This window comes from Engystomops pustulosus, chromosome 1 (assembly GCF_040894005.1).
Source record: "Engystomops pustulosus chromosome 1, aEngPut4.maternal, whole genome shotgun sequence".
Taxonomy (NCBI): Eukaryota; Metazoa; Chordata; class Amphibia; order Anura; family Leptodactylidae; genus Engystomops; species Engystomops pustulosus.
The window spans coordinates 80,574,549-80,600,737 of NC_092411.1; the positions used below are offsets into that span (position 1 = coordinate 80,574,549).

The 26,189-nt window shown below is 41.1% G+C and overlaps 1 protein-coding gene across 1 annotated transcript in view; it reads left to right on the plus strand.

The window, feature by feature from the left end:
* Positions 1-730: 730 nt before the first annotated feature.
* LOC140125881 (clathrin heavy chain 1-like) overlaps positions 731-26,189 on the plus strand; it is a 47,235-nt gene continuing 21,776 nt past the window's right edge. The window contains exons 1-6 of the mRNA XM_072144767.1: positions 731-1,092; positions 11,155-11,362; positions 23,125-23,393; positions 23,746-23,907; positions 24,181-24,294; positions 25,811-25,984. Of these exons, the coding sequence (XP_072000868.1) occupies positions 1,051-1,092; positions 11,155-11,362; positions 23,125-23,393; positions 23,746-23,907; positions 24,181-24,294; positions 25,811-25,984 (969 nt within the window). The 5' untranslated portion in view covers positions 731-1,050. The remainder of the gene's footprint in view (positions 1,093-11,154; positions 11,363-23,124; positions 23,394-23,745; positions 23,908-24,180; positions 24,295-25,810; positions 25,985-26,189) is intronic.

The following is a 26,189-nucleotide window of genomic DNA, read 5'->3' on the forward strand; positions in this document are numbered from 1 at the left end:
TGCCTCTGTCTGTCTCTGACTGCCTCTCTGTAAGTGACTGCCTCTTTGTCTATCTCTCTGTACTGTGTCTCTCTATATCTGTCTCCGTGCCTCTTTCCATATTACCTCACACACAAGGGTGATGCCACAACGCATGTATTTTTGACCGTCTACCATGCGTTTGGCTGCTTTAAACCTGTTTATCTTAAAAAATAAACACGTTAAAAGCAGCCAAACGCATTGTAAACGGTCAAAATGGGTGCATTTTAAAACCGCATACATTTTTCAATGGACTGAAAATGCATGCTTTAAATCCGTCCAAAAACGGGATGTGTGGCATCAGCATAAGCTGTCTTTATACTTATTGCCTGTAGTAACCAATCAGAGCTCAGAGCTCATATTAATGACCTGTGGCAAAACAGCAACCAATCATGGCTCAGCTACTAACTATCAAAGCAGCAGCAAACAATGGCTCCTGTTTATGGTGGTTAATAAGTTTATATTGGAAAGTGCGAGTTTTTGCTAGGAGTCATTAGCGGTTTTGTGTTTTTCACACACATTTGTTTAGCTGGTACTCAATGCATTTTCAATGTGTTTTTCACGCATTGTCTGTGGTCTTTTTTATGGCAATTGATCAGTGAAAAACACATTGGGGCACATTAACTTGGGCCCCTTCTACACTCGCGAGTGCGATGCGATGAATTCGCAACGCGTGCTGCTCGGATTGCTCGGCCTGAACGCTGCACACCGGGACTGAACTCAGCCCTGTTTGTTCAGGTTGCTACTTTGGAGAAATTCTTGGAGATGGATGATAATACCGTCCCTTGAGATATTCTCCACACATCCTGCAGGGGGAGACATCGGCTGAAGACCCCCGCTCTCATTCTATGCTTCCATGGTAACATCCCCACCCCTGAGTGTGCGGCCCTCTGTGAGTCTGCGCGGCCGGCTCTCCAGTGCGTCTGCGCGCCTTGGACCTCAGTCATACCGTGTGTGTCCCGGGCGCCGCCGGCGGAGTCTCCGTTGGACACGGTTTGAGCTGTGCTTGGAGCCGAGGTCGGACTTGCAGCCATGGCGCAGATCTTGCCCATTCGCTTTCAGGAGCACTTCCAGGTACATGGCAGTGTATGGAGGGGAGAGGAGAAGGGCTCCATTGCGGCTGTGCTGACTAGCGGATTGTGTGATGAATGATGGTGGTACGTGCTGCTGGAGACTAGAAATGAATCAGCAGATGTCCTTGGGAGAAGGCTACGGCCAGTATGGGGTTAAGTGATGTGTAATTTTATGGGAGGGGTTAGTGCCCCCCTGTGTGATGTATGTATAGTAGTACTGGTGCCATTGCTGCTCTGTAATGTGCCGGTTCTGTAGATGTGGGCCTGGCATCTGATTTCTCTGTAATCCTGATAATAATTCCTGGATTCTTTCATTTTGGTCAGTGCAGTGTAGTGACATAGAGACCCCTGATACCTGTGTGCCCCCCTATTTTGGCCTACTCGGGTACATATAAGAGCTGCGGCCAATGCAGATGTGCAGCCACCCCCCTCCCCTCTTCTTAGGGTTATTGATTTCCAGCAGTGAGGAGGAAGGAGGGGTGCAGTGTGCAGGGGCGTCCCCCTCTCCAGCATCTCTGGGTCCCAGTGGAGGCAGCACACACATTCTGGGTGTATGAAGAGATCACGGTACATTGTGGGCACATTCATCAGATGTCTTCTTCCCTCCACAATCCGTGGCAGGAAACCCATTCATCCTTGTACGGACATTGCAGCATGATTAGAACGGATGTCATCCGTCCTGTCTGAGTGTGTTTAGCATTGAAGAGGTTAATATAAGATTAGAATAAAGGGAGTACAAATGAACAGGAAATAACCCCCCCCCCCCCAGAATCCTTCTCCTTTATGGAGTGTCTGGAAGTGTCAGGACCCCTCTTGTCTTTCACTCTCTGTCAAAGACCCTCCAGGATCCTAAATCCTGAAACCCTTGTAGACATAGGCCTTGCCCATCTTTATACCCGCACCGAGGTGACATAGTCTCCTGCTGTTTCAGGGTAATTGTGAGCAACTTAGCCAAGGTCAGGAGAAAATGGAAGACTTGTGTGAAGAATATCTGCTGTCTGTGCTGTGCCTGGTAACTGCAGGGCTGCAGAGGTCTGAGTCATTGAGCGGACTACTCTGGCTTTGCTGTGTAGTCCTGCTGTGAGAGCGTGCACCAGGTTACAAAGAGATGAGTTGTGTTACCATATGGTATAAAGCAGTTACAAAAAGAAACACTAAAAATAATCAATTTTCACAAATTTTAGACTGACTTAGGGAATAAATGTACTGTCCCATAGCCTTTACTAGCCAGCATTGCTCTCCAAAATGGACCAAAAGTGAGCTGGTTTAAATCGAATTATTTAATAGTAGGATACTAAGCATCATTTGGTATTGGTACGTCTCCCTTCTCCATTATCTACGGCTTTATTCCTATAAACATGTTAGGGCCTGATAGACTGAAATCACTGCATCAAGGTGATCTATGATGTGATGTCCAGCCTGATGATGCTCTTCTGGCGCATACTTACTGTAATGCAGTTACCATAGCCATGGTAGGTCAGAAACCAAAGCTAAGTTAACCCCACCGTCAGAATTTCCGTTATTTATCTCCGTTAAAAAAAGAAAAAACTGGATTTTAAATAAACTGAACATTACTGATAACGTTACCGGGTGCCAGCCCAGGTCCTAGACAAAAATCGGGAACATCTCTTAAAAAAGACTGATGTAGTAACTGATAAAGCATGTCAGTTTTTTCTATCTGTCTTCCATTGACTTCAAAGAATAAAAAGCATGCGTAACGAATGTCATAGTTTTGGCCACCGCCATTTTTTTTTCTGTCTAAAAAACGTGACCATAACGGATGACATAAAATTTATATTGATGTAAATGGGATTTTGAATTTATACGTTAAATCTCTGTTCGTTACCTTTTTTTAATGGAGGTAAGGAATGTGGATTTGAACGGTAGTCTGAATTGAGTCAAAGCTGTCAAGTGCACTGTATGTTCTGGACCGCATCCACCTGTCTGAACAGGTTCATAATGTAACCTTCCTAATTTACCATGAGAATGTAGCTACCAATGATAAAAAAGAATGGCTCAAAAATATAGCAAATCTAAGTGAACCTGTCACATGGAAACTGCAGTTCAGTCTGGGTCAAATTGTTATAAAAATGTCTGATTTTGGGGGTCCAACAGCTTGCAGTGTTGGCAATCATAAAACTGAGGACCTGTATTTCCCCTGTAGTGCCCCCTACTAATACTGCTCTAGTACACGCGCTCAACCAGTGCTCCATGTGGATACGTTCACAGACCTGAAAAAACCCTTTAATATTCCATTAAAATCGGCAACAGAGCCCACATTTGTTATCATTTTATAGGGAGAACATTTCTCTTCTACGTTCAGTTTATGGTTTTGATGCTTCATTTCTTTGCTCTCTGTGTAAAACTGTCCATACATGTAGTATAGTTAAGGCGCCTTTCACACTGACGTATGAAGTTTTCAGGTCTTTGGGGGCTTCAAATATTTGTTGTGCTACCCACCTGTATCGCAAGTAACTTTCTTTAAAGGAGGCAATTCATCTTATTTAGGAGAACTTTTTTTCCTTTAGATTGATACATTTTCAGCAAAGTCTTTTCTTTAAGGTAAAGTTTAGGGCTATAACATATGACTGAGGTCAATAAATGAATTCTGGACTCATAATAATAATCTTTATTTACACTGCTCAAAAAATAAAGGAAACACTTGGACAAATCAAACTGTCCACTTAGGAAGCAGCAAGGGTTGACAATAAATTTTAATGGCAATTATGAAGACAAAGAGGAGTGGTTCTGCAGGTGGGGACCACAGACCACTTCTCAGTAGCAATGCTTTCTGGCTAATGTTTTGGTCAATTTTGAATGTTGGTGGTGCTTTCACACTCATGGTAGCATAAGATGAACTCTACAACCCACACAAGTGGCTCAGGTAGTGCAGCTCCATGATGGCACATCAACGTGAGCTGTAGCAAGAAGGTTTGCTGTGCCTGTTAGCGTAGTGTCCAGAGGCTTGGGCACTTCCTAGAGACAGGCCCTAGACCTGAATTCGATTAAGCAGATCTGGAACATCATGTCTTGCTCCATCCACTAGCGTCACGTTGCACCACAGACTGTACAGGAGTAGTAGGAGGGTCATACGGGCACGTGGAGGCCACACACAATACTAAGCCTCATTTTAACTTGTTTTAATGACATTACATCAAAGTTGAATTATCCTGTAGTGTGTTTTTCCACTTTCATTTTGTGGGTGACTCCAAATCTAGGCCTCCATTGGTTCATAAATTTGATTTCCAGTAATTAATTTTTTTGTGATTCTGTTGTCAGCACATTCAACTTTGTACATAACAAAGTTTCCATAGAGAATATTTAATTTGTTCAGATTAAAGATGAGTTATTACAGTGTTCCCTTTATTTCTTTTGAGCAGTGTAGTTGAACGTGTTACATTATGATGGAAATCATATGAGGCTTCGCATACACTGTGACCGTGTCCGTAGATCACTTTCATACAGAAGAGAGTAAAAAATTCCCCACTCCCTCCTCGGTAAGGCCTATAAATAGGGCTGCAAATACTGTGGAGAATGCTGCCATGTGAAGGTGGTCTTACGTGTGCTAACACAACATTCTTCATACTTGGGAAATGTATGGTCTGTACCGCATATTCACCTGACACGCTGCTCCATGTGATAGTCACGCTGACACGTCATGTGGCACCAGTAAAATCTCTTGTGTTAGATGTCTAGAGTTCGGCACACTCAGCTCCGCACTGCACATGTTGCGGGATTTTACATTTAAGCACTGAGTGATAATAACTGTATGTAAGAACTGTCCATCAGGGGAATAGATGGGATGAAGATGTATCTGATGACAGATTATTTCAGATTTTTCTCGTCTGTATTGGAGGTGCCCTGGCTTTGTCTTGTCTAGTGTTAGAATGCAGATGTTCAATATCTGTAACCATATTTTGGAGCTCTTATGAGTGCAGCTATAGGTGGAATTTTGCCCCCATTCTGTTATGCCAAATTCAGTAGTTTAAAAAAAAAAAGGAAAAAAAATAAAACTTTCCAAGCTCCTTTTTTCATTTGTCTAATTATTATTTTTAAAGATTTAGCGCTACTTGAAATATATAAATAAATTATAATAATGTAATAAAAACCGAAAATCAAAGTTTTTGTTTTTTTTTTACCTGGGACTATCTAGGTTCATCGCCAGAGGTCGCACTAACATTTTTCCAGAAGGGTAATAATACTCCTCTCACCATTTTTGAGGAGTATTTTTAGCCGAGGAAGAGTATGGAATTTTCAGTAATACACATATATAACTCCAAGTTCTAAATTTATTTATTTTTGGGGGGGTTGATAGTCCTTCCCAAAAACATATGCCTTCTGACCAATGCACTTGCGTTCACTAACTAGCAAGATGTATTTGGCTGCGATAAAGTTGCTACTTACTGAGCACAAGTGTTTTGGTTCGGGGAGGATGTTTTTCAATAGAATGAGTTTCAATACAATGTGAACACAGCCTTGGGGTCTTTGGGGTATTTATTTATTTTATCCCTTACTTGAAATGCCTGGATCATTGTACAAGCACTGTCATCTCCTGTGTCCCCTCCTCCTTCTCATAGATTGTAAGCTCTTGTGACCAGTGCACAAGCACTGTCACCTCCTGTGTCCCCTCCTAATAGATTGTAAGCTCTTGTGACCATTGTACAACCACTGCTCCCTCCTGTGTCCCCTCCTCATAGATTGTAAGCTCTTGTGACCATTGGACAAGCACTGTCACCTCCTGTGTTCCCTCCTCGTTCTCAGATTATAAGCTCTTGTGACCATTGGACAAGCACTTTCACCTCCTGCCCCCCCCCCCTCCTCATAGATTGTAAGCTCTTGTGACCATTGTAAGATCACTGTCACCTCCTGTGTCCCATGCAGTCCACCCATGCATAGAATCTCAATCATAACTATTTTGTACTTTATTGAATACATGTTATGTCAGGCTCAGGTAACCAGTATTAATCAATTGAAGTCCCTGGGAATAGGTCAGTCACACAAACCTGTGAGAACACCACGGCAGGCACAGGACCCCCACCACAGCAGGCACAGGACCCCCACCACAGCAGGCACAGGACCCCCACCACAGCAGGCACAGGACCCCCACCACAGCAGGCACAGGACCCCCACCACAGCAGGCACAGGACCCCCACCACAGCAGGCACAGGACCCCCACAGCAGGCGACAACAAACAACTTTGGAATCAAAGGCTTCTCCACTCTCCTCATTTCTCTCAGACTTTGCCAAGTCTTCTAGTGTGCATGTGCAGCTATATCTATTAGAACTAGAGAGACGGGTCAGGAGGGGAGGAAGAGCAGAGACCCCTGTAAAGGTCACATGTCCTGTCCTCCTGCTTGTGATTCCCCTGCTGCTCCCTAGATGTGAAGTGACACAGGACACGGCAGCTTGGAGGAGACAGTGACCGGCAGCAGTGAGTGCTCAGGGGGCGTGGCTTTAGCTTCCCTTCTGCCGGCAGAAGCAGAGACCTCTCTGCAGTGTAGTAGGGTCCGCGTGCACGTGACTGCTCTGCTGTCCGCTCTGCTCCTTACACACTAGCAGGAGGTCGGTGCACATCACTACTGCTAAGAGCCAGCCCTTTTACAAGAAATTTACCAAGTGTATTTATACGCTTGGTGTTTGTTTTTGGAGAGTAAATCAGCCGCGGCATCTCTGTTCATCGGAGTGTGCATTTGTTATTACTCTATGAAATATATAAATAAATTAATGAAAAAATTTGAAAATACTTTAAATTTTAGGCTTCTATTACACCATTTCAGAGGATACACTTACTCATAGATCCAGGCACTGTGAGGGTGGTAATCTTCTTATGTTTGTTATTTATGGTCTCCTTGCTTCTAAAATCAACTTTTATAATTATGCTAATGAGCCAGGAGGCCTATCTGGTTATTTCCTGAGCCCCTCTGTGCTGTAGCCTCATAGGCTGTTACTTTGTCTCACACTTCCCCTGCTCCCTCAGCACTTCCCCCTGCCCGCTCCGTCTGCCTGATGTAATCTCACTGCAGCACAGGAAGATTCAACACACAGTCGAAGGGCGAAGTGCTCCTTCCTGCACAGTGTAACAGCCTGTGAATCTGCATCACAGGAGGGCTTTGGTAATGCCTCGAGAGCCCTTCATGGCTCATCAGCATAATTTTAAAAGTTGTGCATTGTCGGACTTCCCCGTTCATCTCTATGGAGCTGAATTTTTTTTTTTTTAAATGGTATTGGTATTTTATTTATGGTACAAGCGGTCCCCTAATTAAGAACACTGGACTTGCATACGACCCCAAACGGACCTCTGGATATTGCTAATTTATTATACTTTAGTCCTAGGCTACAATGATCAGCTGTAACAGTTATCAAAGGTATTTGTAATGAAGCTTTAGTGTTAATCCTGATTCTTATGACAATCCAACATTTTTAAAATCCAATTGTCACAGAGACCAAAAAAGTTCTGTCTGGGGCTACAATGATAAAATATACAGTTCCGACTTACATACAAATTCAACTTAAGAACAAACCTACAGACCCTATCTGGTATGTAACCCGGGGACTGTCTGTATTTGTCTGATATGTATGAAGTCAGTTATTGCTTATAAACGTCTCTCCTTCAGACTTCCTAATAGTTGTAGCCAAAGGATATCCCATAGAGAGATTTAATGCGGTTATTCCTGATGCAGTGACTTGAATAGAAATCCACCAAGTGCTACATAAGGTAGTACAGTTTGGATATTACTGGTAAGGAGTGGACTTGTGATATGTCACAACATCTGGTTTTGATGTGTACTGGAGTTTTCCAGGTTTGTCTCCTTGGGCATCCTGGTTGTCGATGTGAAGGAATGTGTAGTAAGGCTACCAAAATGCTGGTAGATGTAAAATTCACAGTGTTGCCTGCTTGCTGGGACTCCCTTACACTTTGTTGTGCTCAGTGCATGGAACCCCCCTTCAGCAGTATGACAGTATCGAACAATTAATGTTGCTTATCCCTTGCCCAAGTCCTTAGATCAGAAATAGAACATACATTTAAAAGAAACTTGGAATTTTTTTATTATATGTTTGTGAAGTCTGAGTCGGTCCTTTTTATCACGACACCGCTCTGACTCTACAGCCATGCCTTTCCGGTGGACTTGCAAACTTGGTATAGTCCCTGACAGTAATTTGAAGTTCCAAGTTTTAATTACCATATATACTTGAGTATAACCCGAGTTTTTCAGCACAAAAAATGTACTGAAAAACCCTAATACAGCTTATACTCAAGCCAAGAAAAAAACAACCAGTGAACTCGCCTTCCGACGCCGGCAGATCCTCTTCTATCCATCGCAGCATCGGCCTCGTGTCCCGGTCGGTCGCAGGCATCGTGACGTCAGCCACTCGCTGACATTCTGATGTGTGCACCGGCATCGGCACACACTATGATGTCAGTGAGCACCGGACGTCATGATGCCTGCGATGGACTGCGCGTGGGCACGGAACCGATGCCATACCATCGCTGTATAGAAGAGGACCTGCCGGGGGCGTCGGAAGCCGGCTATATACTACAGGGGGGTGGCAGGCTATATACTACAGGAGGGGCCGGCGGGCTGTGTACTAGAGGGGGCCGGCGGGCTGTGTACTAGAGGGGACTGTTGAAGTGCAATTAGATTGTGTCCTCTAACTGCAGTGCTTTGAAATCTGTGCATTGAGCTGCTCTACAGCCCATCCCCCTGCTCAATGCTAAGATCTCACAGCAGTTTGAGGACACTCCCACAGTGCACTCGACATTACAAGCCTGAAGTATTATTTTATATTCACAGCCCTGTTGCTGCTAAGAATATACACATAGATATGCTCTCTAGAATTAACACTGCATGATCAAAACCCCTGACAGATTCTGTTTAAATGGTATTTCTATGATGCTGCTGACAGTTAGGGAGCCATATGTGATATATAGTTCAGTAGTGGGGGAAAAAAAATCTAATTTTATTAATAATTAATAGTTTATTTATATAGAGCTCACAGATTCCGCAGGGCTAGACAGAGCTTACCAAATCGGTTCCTGTCCCCATGGGGCTCACAATCTATTTAACCTACCAGTATGTTTTGGAGTGTGGGAGGAGACTGGAGAAAACCCAAGCAAACACAGAGAGAACATACAAATTCTTTTCAGATGTTGACCTGGATGGGAATTGAACCCAGGACCCCAGCGCTGCAAAGTTGTAGTGCTAACGACTGAATTACTTCAATTACTAACCACCATGAATTACTTAATTAAAGGTGTATTCTCCTCTGGGTATTCACATTCAATTTCATTAATCTGCCATATATATATACATTTCTTCAATTAGATGTTATTAAAAAAAATATTTACCCGTGTGGAGATAATTTCTCATAAATGTAGTGATATGGTCCTTTAGAAACAATCCTTGGATACAACCACCTCTACTGGAGAGATTGCACAAAGAAACGAATGTTTTTGTAAAGTAAATGTCCGGGAGTTACTACATGTCCCCCAGCCGTCCTGTGGTAATGATCGCTGAATCCTGGTGGTCAGGAAGGGCTCAATAGCGCATCTCTGGCCACTGCTGCCAGAGCGTGGGGTGGTCGTATCCGAGGAAGCTTTCTTGTTTCTAAGGGACAACATGGCTACATTTGAGAAATTATTTTCACACAGGAACATTATTTTTAATAACATCCATTTGAAGAAATGTTTACATAAGGCAATTGAATTGAATTAATTGTGAATGCCCAGATGGGAAAACCTTTTTAAGTAACTGAATTTTAATAGTTTAGAACGATTTTTTAGGTCCGCATATATACGAAACATGTACATATCAATGTTACACAATGTATATTGCTGAGACCAATCTTGTGTTACATAACATAAAGTAAATTAATGGACATGCATTGCCGGTATGATGGCACTTTTAAACAGGAGTAAAAATAAGCGATACCTTGGGGTATTGGCTGTAGTGCTTTCTCTCTGGAACAACCTGCGTGTATCTTGCTTCGCTTGCCTTTTCTAGCAGTTTGCCTCTGTAAAAGTAGCCTCAGGTTAGTTGTTTATACAATGGATGATTCCTGTTGGATTCAGTCCCAATGCCCTCTGTGAGTATTGGAGTCTCTGAAGTGAATTTGCTACATTGTGTTGATATTTTGAGCAAATCCTTTTCTTTGGAAACATGTTATATGACAATAAAAGTTTCATACTCTGCTGAAAAAAATTAGGTTATTTTACAATAGACTGAACTGCACAATTCATATCAGATCGGCCGGGAATGCAGAAAGCAGAGCAGAGCCTTTACCAGTCGGCTACTTAAAGGACACCTGTCATCAGGTCTGTGTCACTTGTCCTGTCACTACTACCTGTTGGAGCAGCTCACAAGGATCCATCACAGCCTTTATCTAGTCAATTCATACATTAATCATTGCAAAATCATCTTTTCTTTATTATGTAAATGAGGTTGGTCACATGGTCAGAGGCAGTGATGTCGCCCCTGTTATCCCTTCCTCCCCCCCCCCCCTGCTCATGTCTGTGCGAAATGTATAGTAAAGCATTGCTAGTTTGTGTGCTTTATCTGCTGACATGCTGCATCCTCCAAATACACATGTGTGATACACAGACATCGGCTACACAAGTACCTGACATGTTCTGCTATAACATGGCTGCCTGGAGCTGTTGTATCTCTCCTATACACACACAGGCTGCAGGGGGGGGCAGCACCAGGAAGCACATGGAGGAGCCATTACACCATTATACCTCTAGTCCTGTACTTTAGTAGAAGTAACCTTGAGTGCGCGGTCACACGTGACATTTGCAATGTGTTTTTAAATACATTGCATAAACGCATGCGTTTTTACTTGTTACCATGCATTTGCCTGGTTTGAAAGTGTTTGTTTTTATTGCTGGGAATGTAAGTAGCTGTCAAAATGTTAACACACAAGACGAGAGTCAATATATGGTCTGTAAAGGTTGTAGGTCTCAGCTTTTCGTTCAAAGGAAAGTCGGTCAGTGGTACATTGATAAGGAAGAAAGGTTCTTCTGTATAGGAGCATATTTATTGTATTGTGTTTTCTTACATTTCAGCTTCAAAATCTTGGAATCAATCCAGCAAACATTGGCTTCAGCACTCTTACCATGGAGTCTGATAAATTTATCTGTATTCGGGAGAAGGTGGGAGAACAGGCTCAGGTGGTGATCATTGATATGGCCGATCCAAACACTCCATTAAGACGCCCAATATCTGCTGAAAGTGCCATCATGAACCCAGCTTCAAAAGTCATTGCTCTGAAAGGTGAGTCTCAAACTGTAACCGCTACAGCTACTGTGTTGGCTCCTGTTCACACTGTGACCCTAAAAAAATAATGTAAGCAAAAAATGTCCTGTCCTGTCCTTGAATAACATCGTATATGGGTGTAATAAAAGGGCGAAGCAAAACATTTTGACATAATGAATCCAGGGACAGATGTATAGCTGTTATCTGAATTCCTAGATCTCTGTAAGGGGTTCCTTCACTAATGTTTTTGGTTTTTTTATTGACTGTAGAAGCGATGGATCGACATCAGCACTCCTGCTGCTAAATACCTTTGCTACAGAATTCCTGAGATTCTTGTGTAGCTGCAGATGTAAATCAGGCATTGATGTTTAATCAGCTACCCCCTTTTATTTTTAGAATTTATTTTTTTCTACTCTCATTTTTAATACATTTTTCAGTTTTTTTTCCATAACTAATAAAACCAAAGAATAAGATTTAAAGGCCAAAGGAGCAACATGGTGTCGTGGCCAAAAGTGGCTTAGCATGTAGTAGGCCATAGCAATTGCCATAAATTGAGGGGAGTTCTATATTAGCATTTATTATATCTTTATATTTTAATTCTGAGAGCTGAGACCTACATTTTAGAGAGCTAAGCTGACTGCTTTCTTGCAGAACTCTCCCATACACGTGCACACTCGGCTCAGCCAAGTGTATGTGTTCTAAACGGGGAGAGTGGAGAAAACTCCTGCCAGATTCTTTTCCGCTCATCTACAACAACATAACTGAGGCACCGGGTTATCTACCGCAGATCTGTTGTGTTGCACCATTGATCTGCTCATGAACCATTTAAAGTGTGCCCAGTGTATCCAAAAACTTAGCAGAAATCAGTAGCTCAGTGCTGGTACTGAATAAATAGAAATTTAAATTCCATTCACATTTTGCTTTAGTCTGAAGGATTCTTGATGCGTAGTTATAACAGAAGACTGCTTATACAGGGGAATACTTTGCATACACTCTCTGAAATATGCTATGATTGTGTCCATTACACAGATACTGTTGTTTACTATAGCCAGAAGGATTAAAACGCGTTGTCTACTAGGCTACTCCATACTGTGTTTCCTGCCGTATGCTGACATGCAGTGGGTATGGAAAGTATTCAGACGCTTTAAATTTTTCACTCTTTATTTCATTTTGAAAGGAAAAACAGAAATGTAGATATTTTTGATAGTTCAGTTTTCCTTGTTTAATAAATTATCACATGGTCATAAGTATTGAGCCCTTTTGCTCAGTATTGAGTAGAAGCAGCTTTTGAGCTGGTGCAGCCATCAGTCTTCTTGGGAAAGATGCAACTAGTTTTTCACACCTGGATTTGGGAATTCTTTGCCATTCTTGCTTGCACATCATGGCGATGGCGAATGTTGGTGGACAGCTATTTTCAAGTCTCTGCAGAGATGCTCAACTGGGTTTAGATCAGGGCTCTGGCTGGGCAAGTCAAGAATGGTCAGAGTTGTTCTGAAGCCACTTCCGGAAGAAGCCTGGTCGGCGAAACCCTGGGTCGGGCGAACCTGTGAACTATCGTCCCGGAACTGTTTGAGATATGCGCATTTTTAAAGTATTTTTGTGAGTATGATGAGTGCAATAAATTTTAAACATTTCTGAACATACTACTCCATGTGCCTGTATATTCCTTCCAGAAATATTCTTCTATAAGGGTCATAGAGGAAGTGTGGTGAATATCGTGGTGACATTAGTCTGAACAAAGACATATTTTTATCAGAAGGATCTGCTTATGTATATGCCGTATATTGGAGAAAACACAACACCATAAGAACTGGGAGCTCCGGCTAGAGTGAATAACTTATTTTCTCTATTCTTGGATTGCTTAGTTTGACTGGAGGGCCAGGTCGAAGAAGAGTTGTGGTCGTCCCAAACTTCCATTTTAGGTTTATGTAGGCCACTGTGCTCTTACGAACCTTGAGTGCTGAAGACATTCTTTTATAACCTTGGCCAGATCTGTGCCTTGCCACAATTCTTTCTCTGAGTTTCTTGGGCAGTTCCTGAGACCTCATGATTCTCATGTGCTCTGACGAAGGTAATTGACAGAATGCAAGTTAAATATGAGTGTCCCAGCAAAGGGTCTGAATACTTATGACCATCATATATTTAAGTTTTTAAATGTTTAATAAACAAAAATATCTATATTGCTGTTATTTTCTTTCAAGATGGGGTACAGTGTACAATAATGAGCAAACAAAAATCTTTTTTTTTGACCGCAATTAAACAAAGAGTGAAAAAAATTAAAGGGGTCTGAATACTTTCCAAACCCACTGTATACAGAGCAGACAGAGGATAATGGACCCGTTTATCATAGTCCAGGCATGCAGACTATATGTGTTCACAAAACGATATGAGGACACTGCCTGTTTCTAGTTAGTATGTTATTTGTAATATTCATTTTCCAGCAAGTATCATCTCTGCAGTCTTAGGCTACATTCACACGAACGTATGGGGGACGTATATACGGCCGACGTATATACGGGCGATATACGTCCCCCATACACTCCTATGGGCGCACGGCACCCTACGGGAGCGGTACGGTGCAGCACACGTGCGGCACCGTACCGTTCCGTACCCGGGAAAAAGATAGGACCTGTCCTATCTTTTCCCGTAATACGGCGCTGTGCGCCATAGGTTGCTATGGAGAGGGGCGGGGGTGAGCTGCGCTCACCTCCTCCTCCTCTCCCCGTACACTGCCGTTGCCCGTTACGGTACGGGCGGGCAACGGCAGTGTGAATGTAGCCTTAATCTGTGATTGTGTTGTCTGCTCCCCGTCCCTCCTCCAAAGGACTTTTATGTAATCTGACGCCTCTGTTAGATTCTTTAAATTTGGGTTATGTTGATGCACACAAGGCATATGAATCTGTATAGAAAGTGGAGTTTTAGAAACTTTGGGGGAGATTTATCACAAGTGTCTGAGAGAAACACTGTTTTATTTTCTAAACTGCTGTTGGCTAAATGAAAGCTGAGCTTTGGTTGGATGCCATGAGCAACGCAAACAGTTTTGCTCTTGGACACTTTTAATAAATCTCCCCCCATGTATTTCTTTTAAACTTACAGGAGTAATGCTGCTTTACATTGTCTGATCATAATTAAACAGGGCCTGAAAGTCAGACACTTTCTTATTTTTTTGTTTTTTTTTAGTAGCAGCCCTTTGAGTTCTCTTACAATATTATTGTCCAGTATATTATGGTTATAAGTATGATGTAAATTATTTCTTCTTTAGCAGAAAATTTACTATTTAGTTTTTATTTGCAGACTTCCTTTTGGGTATTTTGCTTGCTTGCTTTCTTTTCAGTGTTAGCATGCTGACCACTACACATGGCTGAAGCAGCCATTTCAGGCATTGTTCATGGACTTTGACTACATAGTCCATTTTTAGACAGTCGTGTGCTCACCCGGACCATATCCCAGGCAAGTACAGATCTGGGATGATTAAGGGGGAGGAGTGACAGCTTTTGACTCCTCCTTCATCCATAGGTAGACAAATGGCCTTCCAACTCGGTGATGGTCCTGCACGGTCACCATGGTGCAACCAGATCATGGCCCCAATAAACGGCTGTGTAAATGAGCCCGAAAAGTGTGTGGTTTTATATCCTCTATATGCTTTTGCTTCTTAATATGTTTAATATGCTGTTCCTTTCCTTTCTCTTTTCCTTTTTTTTTTTACTTATGCTTTTTGTTTTTTTGTTTCCTTCTGCTTTCTCTTCTCAAATAGACGGTGAGTTTACTTTGTGCTGTCTTTCATGACATTATGTGTGATATCACCTTCAAAAAATGGAATGTTTAGTTTTAGTTTGTCTTGTATTTCATGATTCAATTTTCCATTTGTACATTTTTTGATGGGATTATAGATATATCTTGGTTAATGTTGTATTAAATTGTCAACCTCAATGCATCATCAAGCTTCATCGATGGTCATGGAGTGGTGCAGGTAACACACTGGGTGGTACAGTTGCCAAGACACCTGTGTAATCTAGTATACAGTCCTATTTTAATCAATAGGACAAATGTCGGAGTCACTTCAGGTATTGTATTATTGCCTATTTTATGAACAGAAGGGGCATTCGGTTATCACAGATTTTTGATCTAATTATTTGCATGACTTTTAAATATGTATTTGACTAAATCTCAACATTAGTGTACTCCTTGAAGGTAACCTACTTCTACACATGGCTTTAAATTAAGGGGTATATAACCAAATACAAAACTCATTGGCCCAGATGTATCATAAATGGTGCGAAGGGCACTTTTTTTGGTGCACCTTTAACAATACAGTATGTGACACAATTTGAGTCTGTATAATAAATGTGGGGCATGATCCGTATCAGCACCAGAACGCCCCTTTTAGGTGCAGAATTTTGTGGCGCGGTGGACACAGTTCAGCCATGAAATAAAACTGGCGCAAACACTTTAATAAATTTGGGCTATTGTCTGATGGCAGTTCCACTGCAACCCTCAGACCAGAATTCTCTTAAATTACCCCATTCCCAATAGAGTAATGTGTATCTGTTCTACATCCAGTTTCAGGCACATGAAGGGACGTTTGGTCCACTGTTCCTCCAGTTGCTTGGGGTTCCAGTAGTCAGGCCGTTGTTTATCAGACATGAAATAAAGGTTCTATATGAGACCACCCGTTTGAGTGGATCATTCAAGATAGCTGTGGCCTTTTTCCAAAGAACTGTAGTGTGGTTCCAGATCACTTAAATACATATTATACATATACATTTTTTCAGTAACACGGAAATGTAAGTTCAAGCGCCTGCAGAAAGCTGTGATGAGTATACAACTTTGTAGAAGTATTGACTACTATTTCCCTCTCCACTTTTATAATTACAGTTAATGGTATATAAAAATATACCTGGCTCCCAGTCAGCAGACTGTATTAAGTCATGTGGGCATGGGAGTTCCTGTGTCATCATTGTCATCATCATTATCTCCTCTTGGCTAGCTCTTCCTCCTCCCCTTCCACCTGAGGACTTTTTCTAACAGAGATTTGCTTGGAGCACAGGTGTCACTTGGCAAACTGCTGCAGGAGGGATGGGGAGGTAAGAAGAGCTGGCAGAGCAGAGAGCATCCCTGTGACTCAAACAGTTCGCTGTTGGAGAGCCAGGTATACTTTTATACACTTTTAAAATTGAGTAGAACAGCAGATTATAAGGTCAATGGGAACCTGTCATTAGCTAAAATAGTAAAATCCTGATAAGAATCTTTTTAAAGGACATCTGATGGTAGATGTGTCCTACAGACTTTTTATTATATTAATCATCTTTATATAGCGCCATCATACACTGTAGCGTTATAACTCTATATGGCACGATTATGGAAATATAGTTTATTCTAATTAGTCTGGGGCACTCTAGCTACATCACCAGGGTGCCTGGTATTTTTATTTATTCACTCCCTCTGTTGCGATAGAAGTCCCGCCTGGTCCCACAAACCCCATGCCCCCTCCCCAAGTGCATAGAGCTGAGGACTGCTAGCACAACGGAATGAGTGATTTAATTAAAATACGAGGCGCTCTTGTAACGTAGCCAGAGCGCCCCGGGTAATTGGAATAATTTTATAACTCTTTATTGCTGTAATTGCGGCGTATAGAGTTTTAGAAGTCTGTTCCTAAGAAAGTTTTTAGAAGGACACGTTTACCATCAGTAAAACTGATAGTAGATGTTGTTTAAGAGGCTAGCTTTATAGGAACATCGAGCTCAAATCTACATGCCTCCTTGCCTAGTAGACTTACTTGCTTTAAATAAGTCTGTTTCTTGTGTGCAGATTTTGTTAACTTTCACCATTTTTGGTCTAAATCTATATGTTATGCAAATCTTCTCACTCTTCTCTTATATACATGTTTTGTGATAAATTTCTGATTGCGGGGAGTCAAACATCTAGCAATTGGCATAATGGGTACCTAGAAGTCCTGAGTTGCCCCATGAACACTGGTTGCATAGAAGTCAATGAAGTGCTGGACTTTTTAGGTGGTTTGTCTTCATCACCTCTCTAAGCTTCTATCCTGAGGGAGACTGTTATAATAATCTGGTTGTACTTTATGAACTTGCCAAACAGAGGCTTCAAACATGATGAAATGATACAACGTAAAGTCAGTCAAAGAAATGTAAAAAAAAAATTGGTTCTAAAAAGGGCTTCAGTATTGGTGAAGACTTGTTTTTTTTAGCAGAGCACTGCACTGAGAACTGAGTTGGGTGAATATTTTAGATGTATCATTGAATTCTTCCTGAAATACGCTGAATGCCTTATACAGCTGAGGTATCCCAGACTACCAGCTGAATTCCTGGAATCTTCTCCCACAAAAGGCCAAGTGTTGCATACATTTCTTCTGACTGCACCAACTCCACCCAATTAATATTCCCAGTCATCCCTTGTTTTTCCTTGTATTGGCTTACTCCATTATACTTAACCCACAACCTGCTGTTGATTTGATTCACGCAGTAAAATCCTTGGCAGGGAATCGGTTATTGGAAAAAATATATTATGATTTTGTGTTCGTATGTAGCACAAGATCACTTTCACAGTTTCCTCTCGTGACAAATGCAGAACATATGAGTTCTGTAGCCGTGAATAAACATACATACTAGCTGAGCATGTGTCTTTAGTGCTAACGTTTTGCCAAAATCTTCCTGCCAGGAAGTTTATTCACACCCTAATATCCACATATTTTGCTTTGAGTAGCTACTAGAACTGTTCTATTAGAGTAATACATTATTTTATTTTTTTAGGTCTGTGTGTCTGTTTAGTACTGTGTAGATAGATATAGTCCTTTGACATACTTGTACTTATCCACTTTTTATTACGGTATGTTGTGGTCATAAGATGCCAATGTTTCAAAGTTTTTCTATCTAAACTTAGTAGCCATATAAGCACAGAATTTATTAAAATTTAAGTAAAATATGCATTCAGACCCTCTACTCATGTTTTAAATGAAGCACCCTTGGGAATGATTACAGCCTTGAGATGTATTTGCAGGCAGATCAGGTCTTTATCTGAGGGAGGCGTATAGCAGAGCTGACTCTGCGTGTGTTAAAGTTGAATTGGCAGAGCTGAGCGTGTCATTGTGTTTTATATCCATCTCATGGATCTCATCATCTCTCATCTCCGATCTGTCTCATCGCTACTTTCTCAGTGTCAGATACTAGTAGAATGTTCAGAAGCTAAACAAAAGTGTAGAGAAACCTGTACCCTACTAAACTAAGCACATTGTTGGCATACATCATCTTATAGCACAAAGGAATTGTGAATTGTCTGCTTAGAGAGTCCCCACCCACACTCTGGAATCTTACCATCACTGAGTTATAGGAGCTAAAACTGCAATAAAACCGAATAAAATTCTCAAGTAAGAGGTCAAAATGATCTTTATTGTGTAAACATCACTAGGGGATTAAAATTTGAGAACTTTCTTATGGGTAAACCCCTTTAAGTCAAAGCGCTGACTGGACCATTCAAGGGAATTCATACTTGTCTCTAAGCCTCTGCTGAACTGTGTTAAAATTATTTTTCAAGGCCTCTAATCTAAGGATTAGAGCATATTGTCATTAGGAATAACTATGTCCTAGAGCAGGGAAGTCAAATTCCTGAGAAGGGGATGGCTGCTGCTCAGGGGGAGCGATGTGTACCTGACTAAGGCTGTATAGGAGCAGGGAAACCTGATAACTTGCAGCTGGGCCTTGTGTTTGACACCCATGTCCTAGACCTAGAGCATGATGCTTCCCTGTATGGATGCTTTTGGTTAGGTCACACGTGTTGTGTAAGGCACAGTCAGAGCTCTTCAGGTTCTTTTATGCTAACTCCAGGCAGGATTTCATAAGTCCTTTTTAGATGAGGATTAATTTGGGCCACTGTGAGTGCTTCATTAAGTAGTTTCTCCTTACAGGATCCTGTGAGCACCTCAGAAACCATTATAACGGCAGGAAAGCTTATCTGAGTCTCTTAAAGGAATACTGTTATATCTTTTAAGTAGAGTTGCACGATGTATCGAAACCTTGGTACTTGTTCAATACTTTTAAACTCAGAACGGTTCATTACTGTGTTTCTGTCATTTTCGATAATGAATGATTTATGCTGTTGTACAGACTCCTTGTAGATGTCTGCAGGTGAATCCTTTTGTATAGACGTGTGGGGCCAGCGGCAACTCAGTAGGTACTTCATCAGCACTGCTATACACACCCCTTTTCTTCTTACCCTTTCCCAGCCCTTAGCTGCTTCTCTGCCCCATCCCTGGCAGCATGAGGACCTTGAGTGATGTAGGAAGTATGTGATCAGTCACATGCGTCTGACATCACTCCAGGTCGGGTAGGTAATAACTATGTCAATAAAACCGGAGAGGGAAAGAGCAGTGCACAGGCTCTGCTCTCTGGGAGATATCAACACGCCCCCCCCCCCCCCATCTCCCAAATACAGCGGTCAGGAGGGTCTGGCAGTTCTAGATCCTTTGGACTAAAAGATGTAGGCACTTTTTATTTTCTGGCTACAAGTGTGTATTATAGTCCGAAAAATACAATGTCATAAACACTAAAGCTCTCCTGAGGTTGTTTCATATAGACCCTGATAATTGTATTATTGATTTTTCTTAATAATGACTCATTATGGCTGTAAAGAGTTTTATGTTTCAAAGTAAATTCCCCCTTGAGAATTTTTCCCACAAGTCCCTGGTAAGTGGCAATACTTTCATATAACCAAAGGAATGACAAAATCAGCAATTTGGCCCATATTAAGTGTTTTATGTTTCAAAGTCCTAGCCCTGATTTAGGGATAGTTTTTTTTTTTTCCTTCTAGTATGGAGTCACTCAGCAGGTGAGGTCTGGCTTGGGTCATGTTGCTGCGTTACTTCTATTATGGGATCTCTCTGCAACCTGCTGTTCCCTGGGATTGAGCCAAATTCCAATGAATTCCTTTAGTATAAAATCTTTTTTTATAATCGTTTGAGAGATCTGCCACTCCACCTACTGGTGGAGCTATCATTGTCCTTTTTTTAAGCTCCTAAGTTTAATGCCAAAATATATTTATCATATAGTGAAGTCAAATGTATAATAAGCATTTATAAGCAGGAGCTGCTATCACCTGTGACCTCATCCAGGAATGATATCTAAGACTGTCATTGCAATACATTCCAGTTATACTAATGGAGGGCATATTGTATCAACCAACAGACCACCTAGTGTTCAAGCACCATAGGGGGTCTACTGTATATACTCAAGTATAAGCCGAATATATTTACCACCAAATACTGGGTAAACCTATTTACTGGAGTATAAGCCAAGAGTAAGAAATGCATGCCAGCCCCTAGTAGTATATAGCCAGTCAGACCCCAGTTTGCCCAGCACATAAATAAACTTACGAACCTTCCGGCAGTCCACGATGCTCGGAGCAGCTCTTGTCCCCAAGGCTACTCTTCTTTTTTCTCTCTGCTGCAACAGCCGACAGAGACGCGACCTTGTTCTCTGCCAGCCTGCGCACACTATAACGTAATCAGCAGCATGCAGCAGAGAGAAAGAAGAGGAGCCACTTTGAACATCGGGAGCGCCGGAAGGTATGGAAGTGTTTTTTGTTTTTTTTTTATAGACTCATGTATAAGCCTAGATGGGGTTTTTTAGCACATTTTTTGTGCTGAAAAACTCTGCTTATGCACGAGTATATACAGTACCTAAAATTTGAAAACTTAACATAATCATAAACAACTTATTCCAGGTTACAGAAGCTCATCACACCCGCATTGCAAATATGCTTTTCTGCTTTCTCTAAGCATTTGCATTACAGCATAATTATGTGTTCCAACTTATATTGCACCCTGAAAGAAGTCACAGGAGTTGGACTTTGGTTTGGATGCATTTCAAAAAATAACATATGACTTGTTTGTGCTGCAGCCTGCTCAGCTCTCAGCCCCCACCTTTGTGCTCCTGTGCAGCTCCTCCCTCCTGCTTCTTCACAGAGGTCACAGCCTGGTGAGCTGACATCAGTGTGGAAGGGAGGAGCTGTACAAGAGCACAAAGGTGGGGGCTGAGCTGAGCAGTCTGCAGCACAGAAAAGTCACATGTTGTTTTTCTAAATGCATCCAAACCAAAGCCCAACCCCTAGGACTCCACAGAGGATTTAGCCAAGGTAAGTTATAACACATAATTATACTGTAATGCAAATACTTAGAGAAAGCAGAAAAGCATATTTGCAATGTGGGTGTGATGAGCTTCTGTAACCTGTCTTTAGTGAAAATGAGGTCTTTGGTGGCAGGTTCCCTTTAAAAATTTGATAGAAACGGGAACTGGTTCTGCAAAAAATATTATACAGCTCCATATATTGTATTTAAGTAAGAAAACCTTATGGTTGTCAGAATATAGCGAAAAGAAAAGAATTTTTTTCTAAAAGATTCATTCAAAAAGGAGACGGCTATACAATTTTTTTCTGTCCTTAAGAACTTAGGGCATATGTCATTACGCTTCACAGTAAAAGCCATAAAAGCAAAACCTTCCAATATATTGGTGCAAATGCATTTTTTTTTTTTTTTACTGCCACAATTACATTTGTCCTACAGTTAACAAGCCCAAATAGAAACGGCAAAGGAATGAAGTTTTAAGGGGTTAACACATATGCAACTCTTCTATAGAAATAGATGAATACTTATACAACACATACAGGAAGTTATAATGCCCTAAGATTTTGCACATAAAAGGATCTCTGGCAGTTACCTGTAGTGACCACTCAGATTCTAACATTCAAATTTTCACCAGAAGTTGAACCTTTTAATGGTCAATTTAATAAATCTGCCACATGTTTTCCAAAGTGTCTGATAGTTGGACAAAGGTGGAATAGAGGCTCTGATACTATAGTTGATTTATCAAAGTGTCTGATAATAATTCTGGAGTTGTATACGACTTCCTAGTCTAACTTTACATTTCCTGTCAGTTGTGTAAGTTTACCCCAGAATAATTCTTACAAACTTGCATTTTTATATTTTTTTTTTCTACACGCCCCTCTTTTTCCCACACTGGATGTATTAGTTTCTATAATTCTTGGTGGTGTGAAAGAGTTTATGTTGCAGATTTTAAAAAACCCTTAGTGGGGCATTTATTAGAATCTTGTACATCGGTTTTCTGTAAGTTACAAAATGTCTTTTGTGTTACAGCTAAAAACAGTTCAGGCTTCAATGATAATTTTGTGGAATTTCTAACTATGTGAAAGCTTTTCATCGTCTTCATTAGTCTTCTGTGATCTTCTAAGACAGTGATGGTGAACCTTTTAGAGACCGAGTGCCCAAACTACAACCAAAATCCAGTAATTTACTGTGAAGTGCCAACGTGGCATTTTAAGCTGTAATTTATTGCTACGTGTTCTTCCACATCTTTCAATTGTATCGGCCACCTAGGGCCACCAATACAGTTGAAAGGTAGAGGAAGAATGGTGCTTCCAGCAGGATGACCTCCAAAGATAATGCAGCCCTGTCCACACCTCACTTTTCCTGCAGTTCCAATCAGCCAATAAAGTGTCGCTTTAAAATAGCGCTGAGAGCAGCATCTCATACGTTGCTTGAGACTGCAGGAAGATTTGGTGGATTTGTCCTATTTGGTCACCTCTGTCCTGTGGTGATGGCCTGAGTGCCCACAGAAAGGGCTCTGAGTGCCAGCTCTGGCACCCGTGCCATAGGTTCGCCATCACTGTTCTAAGATAAGCCATTGTCATTATTTCCATTTCCCATTTTTATGTGGTGGACCTTATATTGTTTTTGTTGCTTCTTACTGTAGCTGGAAAAACCCTTCAAATCTTTAACATTGAGATGAAGAGTAAGATGAAGGCCCACACCATGTCTGAAGAGGTTATCTTTTGGAAGTGGATATCTGTCAACACGGTGGCCCTGGTGACAGAGACAGCCGTCTACCACTGGAGTATGGAAGGAGACTCTCAGCCACAGAAGATGTTTGATCGCCATGCAAGTCTTGCGGGTTGTCAGATCATAAACTACAGGACAGATGAGCAGCAGAAGTGGCTTCTTCTGATTGGAATCTCTGCTCAGGTATCATAGTACAGTACATGAAAGAAATGTCCATAAGGTTGACCAAAGACGGGAAAGGGAATGGTAGATGGGGAGGGTTATGAGAAGCCATCCTATGCAATAACATATAAGAAGCTGTCTAAGCCCTTTCTGGAGACTTCTGCTATTACTGCTGTGATCAGCCCATGCCATCTGCTGTTTCACAGTGGTGGCTTTCCCCCTTGTCATGGGAGGTAATTCTTCATAAGTAGAGGTAAAACTTCAATGTTACCCTTGTATTTGTTGCAGATCTGTAGCTTCTTTATTGTTGGATAAACCCTGTTTCTTGTATATTCTAAATTTATTTTTTTTTCATTGTTGTACTTTGTTTTAGCAAAACCGTGTGGTGGGTGCAATGCAGCTGTATTCTGTGGACAGGAAGGTCTCGCAGCCCATAGAGGGCCATGCTGCAGCTTTTGCCGAATTTAAAATTGAAAGAAATTCAAAGCCCTCAACTCTCTTCTGCTTTGCTGTCCGTGGTCAGGCAGGTGGGAAGGTAAGTGATAAAATTGAAGGATGGAAATGAAAGACATTTTGAAGACTTTTATTTTTGAAATCCATGTGCACAGAGCTGAAACACAAGTCTCTTGTAGTTGTATATATACGAGCTGGTAACCTCTAGTGCCAGAGCATAACATGGCTCATTGCATTTGTGCTGTAAGATTGACAGAAAGCTGTGGAAATACAAAAAATAGGCCACATAAGAATTATCAATAAACTTCTTTGTTTATCCCACATATTTGAAATGCTATTGTCTTTTTTTATATAGCTGCACATCATAGAGGTTGGACAACCTGCCAATGGAAACCAGCCGTTTACAAAGAAGGCTGTGGATGTCTTCTTTCCTCCTGAAGCCCAGACAGACTTCCCTGTAGCTATGCAGGTATCTGGAATTAAAAGCCATATTATCCCACCAGCAGCATGTCTAAAATTACTTTTAAACCTTAAAAGGGTTTTACAAGAATCCTAGAAATCCTGCTGGCGAGTGGGGCAGAGATAACAGAATAAAATGTGCTTTTCCTGCTTTGGACCCTGGTTCCCATGTCACATAGAGCTTTAGCCAATCTGGCAAAATGTGGGTCCTCTGTTGCCCCTTCCCCCATGGGATTTTGCAGGATTCCTGGATATCCCCTTTAACCAAAATCTCCACTATATAACTCTAAACTGTAACACAATAATTGCCAGCTTTTCTACATTGCATGAACATAGTTTTGTCCATTTTAATTTGGAATTCTGTTTGTGTCCTTTTGGACTTGCATAGATTTTCCGAAATGGGAAGTTATTGTTTGTGTTATGGAAAATTATGCAATTTCCCAATATAGTTTCTATATGGTTTTCTAGATCTCTGCTTGTTCTCCTTCCATAGACATTTATGTTTACTTCCAGTGAATAGGAATCTGACCATGGTCACACAGGTGCACGGCTCGTTATATCACACGGCTCTGATTACTTTGATACTAACGAGTCGTGCACCTGTGTGACGACAGTAAGATTTCTGTCTACTGGGAGTTAACATAGAAGCTTTCTATAGAATGACAGCAAGCAGAGATCTATTGTATAACTTTTCATTATACTAATAATATCATTTATTTGCTGAATGAGAATACCCTTTTAATATTTGTAAAAATGGGTAAATTAAATCCAACCACTCCAAAGATGCAATTAGGATTATTTTTATTCACTGTCAGGTTTCACATATAATGCTTTGTGTAAAGTCAATGTTTATGGCTGGCATAGCAGACTTTTTCAAACATAGTCAGTGTAGACCGTAAAGGAGGACAGCGACAAAAGGGAGACAAAAGTGTCGCCAACTCACATAGGTATGGTAAGTCATCATACAAAGCATTATATGTGAAACCTGGCTGTAAATAAAAATGGTCATAATTGCATCTGCTAGAGGAATTATCTGAACTGTAATTCATCTAATGGCAAGGGCTATTATAGGTAACCAGAGGCATGAAAGAAGAAAAGCAGGTTGTGCTCAGAATGTAGAAAAACCGTTATCCAAATGTAGTAAAAATAAGACAAAAATTTGCGGCACTCACCAAAGTAATCTTCTTTATTAAGTTTCAGCCATAGGACAGGGAGATAAAAAGCCAGGCACTCAGTAACAGATGTATGGCCAAGCGCAGGAGTGCACGAAACGATCTGTCGCTGTTAATGAGTCCCTGGCTTTTTATCTCCCTGTCCTATGGCTGAAACTTAATAAAGTAGGTTCCTTTGGTAAGTGCTGCAATTTTTTGTCTTATTATTGCTATAATTGCTTCTCTGAAGTCCTTGGATTTACAAATTGAATTGGGGTTGATACCCTCTTAGCACCCATCATAAAATCGTAGTGCATCTGCACGCTTATAAATATTTGTAAAAATGTCACATTTCTTCTTTCTCATTGTGTGCAGATTGGAGCTAAACATGGTGTGATCTATCTTATCACAAAATATGGGTACATCCACTTGTATGATCTTGAGTCCGGTGCCTGCATTTACATGAACCGTATCAGCGCTGATACCATCTTTGTTACTGCTCCTCATGAACCTACCTCTGGAATTATTGGTGTAAATAAGAAAGGACAGGTAATAATGTTAGTTTTTGGTAGAATGGTTCATACCTTTTTTTTTATGTATATCTTCCGATCAGACTAACATTTTTCCAAAAGGGTAATAATGCTCCCTAAGCATATATTTAGAGTTTTCTGTGTTTAAATCGTCAATTGAGACAATTATAGTAATTTTACATTGTGCATTTAATAATGTGGCACAAGTTTTTTTTTTTTTTTTT